This window comes from Phytophthora infestans, genomic scaffold (assembly GCF_000142945.1).
Source record: "Phytophthora infestans T30-4 supercont1.385 genomic scaffold, whole genome shotgun sequence".
NCBI classification, from domain to species: domain Eukaryota; phylum Oomycota; class Peronosporomycetes; order Peronosporales; family Peronosporaceae; genus Phytophthora; species Phytophthora infestans.
This window is the reverse complement of record NW_003303374.1, coordinates 37,454-44,488: the sequence shown is the minus strand read 5'-3', so window position 1 is coordinate 44,488 and position 7,035 is coordinate 37,454. Positions and strand designations below refer to the sequence as shown.

The following is a 7,035-nucleotide window of genomic DNA, read 5'->3' as shown; positions in this document are numbered from 1 at the left end:
CCATGCCTTTCTCTCGGTTCGCTTTCGAGGGAACGCTTGACCTGGTCTCGTTCGCTGTAGATGACGATTAAGAGCGACCGGTTGGTGCGATGGAGGCGTCGTACTGGGCAATCGAAGGGGACGATCGACCTCGTCTTCGTCCTCGTCACTTGTGACTTCATGTGGAGACCTCTCCACAACGCGTGATGGTGTAACTACACGATCGGTAGATTCGTTGGATTCCCCAACGTCAAGCGCCGATAGACTTTTAAACCCCACGATGAGGTCACAGAAGTCGTCTTTCACTTGAACACTTCCTCGAGCACAGCTATCCACGACAATATGCTGTTAGATTTGTTAACAGAGGGATACAGCCGAGGACTTACAGTCGACATAGAGACTCCATCGCTCTGTCTAGCTCTTCATGTCGCCGTTGCCACGTTCGATCCAGTCGCTTCAAGGCGAATATGGCGTCGTCCAAGTCGAGAATTCGGCACATTTCGAAGATAAATTCTGGCTGTTGATACTTTGCAAGAACGCGGAAAATTAAGCTGGTACGCGCGCATTTTGCGAACCCCATGACGTATCGGAGGAAGTCAAGAAGCTTCGATACTTCAGGGAATAACGCAAGTACGGCGACTGTATCACTCAGGGGCATAGCGTCGCCCAGTGCTGCTCGGATCACATCTTTTAAGAGCAATAAGTTGTCGTCGAGAGAGAACAAACACACAGTCTTCGCCACTTGGTTCAGCAACTCCGTGGACTGTTCCAGTCGCTGTTCTACGTCGCAATGCTCAGCCATTAGACGCAGAAAGAACCACAGCGGTTCGCTTGCTAGTAAGCGGAGGAGAGACGTGTGATACTTGGCATCCACCAGGCCAATCACGCGACAGAAGGAAGCGCTCACGGGCTCACAGGACGAGCTACAAACCGCCGTACAGAAAGCCCCCACAGAGTTCTTTGGCATCTTCACAAGCCTAGCGAGAAGCAGCGTGCGTGCCTGGACATTAAGCTGCAGGAAGAGCGCTACAAGACTTACTCGAATGTGGATTTGAAGCGGGCTTAGCAGCAGAATCAGCAGCCGTAAAGCCTCGTTGTCTTGGAGATTGGACGCTACTTCAGCCAGGTTTTCAACGTTGGTAACGCCTTCCAACGCTCGAAGCTGCTCGATGAAAGCCGAGCGAATCTCCCACGACATTCGATGGAATATCGCAACCAAGAGGTGCATAAGTTCCGGTAACACTCGCGTGGAATAGCCGATGATACGGAGCAGAACCCCCTTCTCCGGACGATCCGTAAGCATCTCAAAGAAGAGATCTCGAATATGAACTGGCAGATCAGCAGCGAAGATGACGAGTTCTCGACAAAAAGCCTGGTTCATCATGTCCACGGCCACAGTGATGAAAACCTGTAGCTGCTCTGCACTAACGTACTGGGACCCCATCAACTTGGCGAACATTTTGTACTCGACTTTGGCGAGCATCAACAACAGCTGGAAGAAGGCATCGAGTGCTTCTAATTGTTGGAAGTGCAAGATGTGCACGTACATCGACTCCAGAGTAGTATCCTATGTTACGGCACATGGAAGGTTCTAGAAGGATCTAGGCATAGTGATAGGTCTTAGCTAGCGGATGGTTGGTTAGTTCTCACTTCGAGATTGGTAAAGCCACTGACGAGGCCCCGGCGGGGGCCGAAACGCGTCTGGCACGCGTTCAATCCAAGTCATTCACATCTACTCGATTCTACATTTCCTACAGGTTATGAGCCCAAACGGCTTGGTATGGACACTGCGGTGTACGCGGAATACGCGCTGGGGGAGTTCACGCTCAAGTCGTCGCGGAAGCAACGGGCTCCGACGACAGGGGGAGCGGAACATACAAGTGCGCGGTGGACACGCAGTCGCTCTTTGCGTTCGGGAAAAGGACGGCCGAGTTCTGCACAAGGAGGTGGTTTCGAGTGGTGTGAGTGGTGGATCGAAAGAGGTCGATCGAGAAGGGGAACAACAACAAGCTCAAGCAAGGCTCAAGGACGGCTACAAGGTGTCAAGGGACGACGTGGTGGTGAGCATGAGGGAGCCGGGAAACCTAGCGAACGCGGCAGCAACGGATACGCTGGCCAGCGCGCAGGTGGTAAACTCTACAAGAATGTATGCAGTGAAGAGGCTGCAGATGACAAGCATCATGCGGAGAGCAGCAGAATGGCTGTACGCTCGTGACCAAGACGGCTACGACTCATGTCGTCGAGGGGGAGTGTTGGAAGTGCAAGATGTGCACGTACATCGACTCCAGAGTAGTATCCTATGTTACGGCACATGGAAGGTTCTAGAAGGATCTAGGCATAGTGATAGGTCTTAGCTAGCGGATGGTTGGTTAGTTTCTCTCTAGCTTCTCTGCCTGCTTCAAAGAATAACTTGTACATGGAAAACATACATTTCCGCCTTCGATGCTGGTGCCATCACCAGCCAGGTACTTGTGCAGCCTGAATCTTCAACAGCGCCAGTCATGACTTCTGATTTCGCTGTGGACACCTTCGGTGCCCACCTTCTTCTAGTCGCTTGCTGCTTTTCACCCACGACACTGGCAGCTTTGTCGTGGCTTGATTTCTTCGAGCTGGACGCCTCCACAAGATCTTGGGCCAGCTGGTTTCGGAGAAATGGCTAGAGTTTTGCCATCTGCAACAGCCTCCCTCAAAAGCTACGCCATATCGACCACTTTTACCATGTGAAGCTGATCCCGTAGACGCTCGAACACAATGCGCTGCAGTGGCTTGGTCATAATGTCGGCGATCTGTTGTTGAGTTGGACAGTATTTTACCGTCACATCGCCCTGTTGAATCACGTCTCTGATGAAATGATACCTTATGTTGATGTGCTTTGTTCGAGGACTTGACATCTCGTTCGTCATCGATTTGATAGCAGATTGATTGTCAACCTGCAGCAGGACAGCTTCTTCACAGGCCGCCGAAGCTGAAAGACATACACTGTCGACGCTTTACTGGTGTTGAAAAGTATCCAGGACTCGGAGCCGGGGTCGAGGACTTCCTGAACGAATTTGAGAGCGCGGTGCGCAGTGAAAAGGCTGCAGCTGACAAGCATCATGCGGAGAGCAGCAGAATGGCTGTACGCTCGTGACCAAGACGGCTACGACTCATGTCGTCGAGGGGGAGTGTTGGAAGTGCAAGATGTGCACGTACATCGACTCCAGAGTAGTATCCTATGTTACGGCACATGGAAGGTTCTAGAAGGATCTAGGCATAGTGATAGGTCTTAGCTAGCGGATGGTTGGTTAGTTCTCACTTCGAGATTGGTAAAGCCACTGACGAGGCCCCGGCGGGGGCCGAAACGCGTCTGGCACGCGTTCAATCCAAGTCATTCACATCTACTCGATTCTACATTTCCTACACTAATGGCCACGCAGACATTTTGGCTAATAATCGACAGTTCGCACCACTCGGCATACTGAGCATAAGACGCGTTAACGCGACTTGCTCAGGCATCCGTTGGGTACGCAGGAAGTAAAGTAGACTATCGTATTTGTCGAATGGGATCGTGCGTAGCAGGCGAAGAACTTTATGACGAGCGAGGTCGCATTCGCAGAGATACAGCAGAACTTTGGCGTGGATTCCGATGGACGAAGAGTGCCCTTCGAGCTGAGCTTCGTGATGGCTAAGGATATCTCGACAAAGTATCGTCTTGTCTTTCTTATGGAGAGCTCCGAGCATTTGAAGAACCGTCGTGACTTTGTCTTCACACGTGGCTTGCAGGTGAAGTAGCGTGTCGTAAAGTGGCTGTGCCTCCTCTCCAGGCATCTCTTCGACTAGCGGGACTAACACTTCTCGCCAATCGAGTGGGATAGCGAGGAATAAACGTAGAAAAGGCTGCAGACACGGCAGCTCTACAGTCTCTAGACCCCGACCCAGTACCGCCAAGTCTTCTGCTGAGTGAACGACGATAGTGTCCAGTATTTGATGAATCATTTCAGTAGGCAAAGACGACAGTTTTTTTGATCACTAGATCTGGAAATTTCAGACCAGCGTAAAGGAAGAATTTCATCAGAAAATTGTTTCCTGTCGTAAGAGCTGGAATCGCGAATGCGTCCTCGGGATCTTCTTCGTAGCTCGACGTATCTGCGTTTAAAGGAGAGCTCGACGCTGTAATCATGAGTTCGAGAAATCGGAGTTGGCTTGGAGGAGAAAAAGTCAGAAAGTAGAAAATCAACTTTCTTCCGGCCAAAAGCGACCAAAGTTGTCACAAACACTTCGATGGCGTTAATCTCGGCGGGAGCGAGAGCGTCCAGCATCTTTAACAAGTCGTTTTTCGGGAAGTAGGGCAGACCACGTTTGACTACCAAGTGAATCATCTTCTCATTGTTGAATTTAGTGAACAGAGTGATGAGGATGATGGTCGGGAACTCTTCGAGGAGCAAGGAGAGCTCACAACGCACGGCGACGTCCAGATCCAGTAGTTTGGCTGCCGTGATGCCGGTGGTTTCGTAGAATCGACCCAGTTTCTTCAGTGTACTCGTTGTGGTGGGTAGAAAGCCGCTGATATTTGAAGCTGCGAGTAGTCTGTATAGCGTCGATATGATAAAGTCTCTTCATAGAGTCCAGTGGTCGTAGTAGTCCAAGCCACGTGAGCATGCAGTGCTCTTTGATCGCCCTACTCACAAAGTTTACGGCGCTCTCATAGCCTGGTCCGCATGCCATATCACCTTCGACTTTGACTGCTGCGTGCTCTAGTTCGTCTAGCCAGCTGATCCACTCACGAAGTTCCGGTAGGTCGTCAGCGAAGAGATCTAGAAATTCTTTCTGGACTTTGAAGGGCAACGTCTTGGCCACGACGCAGTACGTGATGGCTCTTGATAGCCCAAGAGTCTGGTAGATTTTCGTGAGGAGATGGCGGTCTCTGCTGTCTGCGAACGAGGCGTAGAAGTGTAGGAGCTGTCTTATCACTGCACCGTCAGCAGCAGATTCAGAACTGTCGAGATGTCTGCTACGTAGGGGGCGCTGACGATCGTGTGCTGCTATATAGTGATGCATGCGAGTAAGATCTTGTAGATAGTATTCCACGTCGTCGGTGGGGTCGAATTGGTGCGAGAACCACGAAGCCACGTTGGAAAGAGCAGGAGTGGGTTGCATGGCGCTCAGGGTGTCTGCTAGCTGCGCTTGCTGGGGATGTCTGAAGCGACTGCTTACCATGAGGCGAAGCTCATCTGCTATCGACGATTTTTCGAGACCCAGTAGCGATAAGATTCGCTCCGGGGGCGATGGGGCTGTGTGGTGATCATTGAGCGCCATGAAATGGATAATAAAGTGGCTTATTAGTTGGCGTTTCTGCTGACCCGACTAGCAACTTGAAATAGCACAGATTGTTACGGTTCTCAAAACTCACAGTTGCTTTGGCTCCAAGTCAATTCATTATCCAAAGATAGCCTTTTTATCAGGTAGAAACCCTCTGCTCCATTCTGAGTAGAGTTTCTTGTCTGTCATCGCTTTGACATTTCCCCTTCCTCGACATTTACAGTTTCGTCAAGCTTAAAAAAACGGTATGTACAGTGTTTTTTTTTCCACGGTCTGATAATATATTGGCCGGAATTTTTGCCCCCTTTTGTAAATAAGCATTTTGCAATCTCATCGGCTTCGCATTTTCTCTTGTTTAAGCAACCAATTACATGTAGAGCGTCGTCTGGGAAATCATTCATGAAAGTGGCATTCGATATTGTTACGATCCAGCACTAGCAGTAGACAGAGCTGTAGTCTGTTGTCATTCCGGAACTGAGTCCCTACTTATTTAGGGCTGGCTGCTGCCACGCAGCCATCCACTCATCCTACTTCAACATCTTTCTGTTAGTCTGCATCTGACCAACGCCACGTCTCTCTTGTATGAGGCTGCCTCCTGCGGAGTGACTCAAAGGCAGATCATACCGTAAAATACGGCCAGATTGAGACAACATTATTTGCTCGAATCATTAGTTGATAAGAAAACCTTATGAGGTTTTATCACAGGACGCGCGCGCCAATAGCCGTGCCGTCCTTTTTATTTACAGTTGAGCGCGCCACCCACACGATTAGCAATGCGCAAGCCCAAGAACAAGAATCGCAGCATGTACCAGGTATCATATAGTGTTTATCTCCACCTTCTGCTACAAGCGCTAACTCAGTATTTTGGTGGTAAGTTGGCCTTCTATTTTGCTAATCGTTTTTTTTCCTATAGAAGCCTGATATGTTTTGGGACGATCAATCAATGTGATTGTCTTTCTGATCTGTTCTGCAGTAGTCGCTCGCTGCCGGACTGCCACTCTATCCAGGAAGTCTGACCACCTTTCCAAGTTGATGTCTGCTGGTTTGTTGTACTTCTTGGTTTCTTGTCTCTGTGCAAGGAATTTTGCAACTGCGAGCGATTTCCTTGTTGGTTTTATCGTCTGTACTGCGAAAAAGCTGTATTGTGGCTTGTCTGAAGTATCTCGCTTCAGAACTGTTTTCTGTTGGCTGGTTCGTGCTCGTGTTGTGCTTATTGCTTCAATTTGGAGTAATACCTGCGTCGTTGATTCCTGGTTCTTGATGATTTTGCTTCCTGTTTGGATTATCCTGTCGTTGTGTTCTGCTGGTGGTATTTGCACTGGAAAGGCTATGCTGCCTGCTGCCTGCAGCTGCCATTCCTGTTCATTCTCCAGTTTATACAACAGCCATCCACTTGACGCTTTGGTTTTCATCGTGTGGTACTGTAATTGCCATACTGCGATGATTGTCTGGTTTTCTGTCTCCCATGTCTAGCTCATCATTGCTTGACAGATTTCCAAACAGTAGCCAGCCACTCTTGTTTTTTTTTGTGATGTCCATGCACTCACTACTGCTTTCACTTGGAAGGTTCCTGCTGTCCGGACTATCTGTACTACTTCACTGGACGTGGTGTGTAAAGTTTCGAAGATGTACTTATTCCGAAGTCTCCATAAAATCGTGGGTGTTACCGTGGTCCAAATCCTCCATAGTGTCTTCATTGCTGCTTCATGGTTTGCAGTCCTTCTTGTAATACATCATTGAGCTTTCGTGATAAACTGC

The 7,035-nt window shown here is 49.4% G+C and overlaps 4 protein-coding genes across 4 annotated transcripts; 1 reads left to right on the top strand and 3 right to left on the bottom strand.

Annotated features, from left to right (window-relative positions):
* Positions 1-361: 361 nt before the first annotated feature.
* Positions 362-1,528, bottom strand: PITG_21653 (uncharacterized protein; the record flags this gene model as incomplete). Its single annotated transcript, XM_002894858.1, has 1 exon — positions 362-1,528. The coding sequence occupies one exon, from the start codon at positions 1,526-1,528 to the stop codon at positions 362-364; it is 1,167 nt and encodes a 388-aa protein (XP_002894904.1).
* A 111-nt stretch (positions 1,529-1,639) lies between these two features.
* PITG_21652 (uncharacterized protein) lies at positions 1,640-2,419 on the top strand (the record flags this gene model as incomplete). Its single annotated transcript, XM_002894857.1, has 1 exon — positions 1,640-2,419. One exon carries the CDS (start codon positions 1,760-1,762, stop codon positions 2,192-2,194), a length of 435 nt encoding a protein of 144 aa, XP_002894903.1.
* A 1,033-nt stretch (positions 2,420-3,452) lies between these two features.
* Positions 3,453-3,954, bottom strand: PITG_21651 (uncharacterized protein; the record flags this gene model as incomplete). Its single annotated transcript, XM_002894856.1, has 2 exons — positions 3,453-3,461; positions 3,547-3,954. 2 exons carry the CDS (start codon positions 3,952-3,954, stop codon positions 3,453-3,455), a joined length of 417 nt encoding a protein of 138 aa, XP_002894902.1.
* A 156-nt stretch (positions 3,955-4,110) lies between these two features.
* PITG_21650 (uncharacterized protein) lies at positions 4,111-5,274 on the bottom strand (the record flags this gene model as incomplete). Its single annotated transcript, XM_002894855.1, has 3 exons — positions 4,111-4,128; positions 4,236-4,521; positions 4,610-5,274. 3 exons carry the CDS (start codon positions 5,272-5,274, stop codon positions 4,111-4,113), a joined length of 969 nt encoding a protein of 322 aa, XP_002894901.1.
* Positions 5,275-7,035: the final 1,761 nt, after the last annotated feature.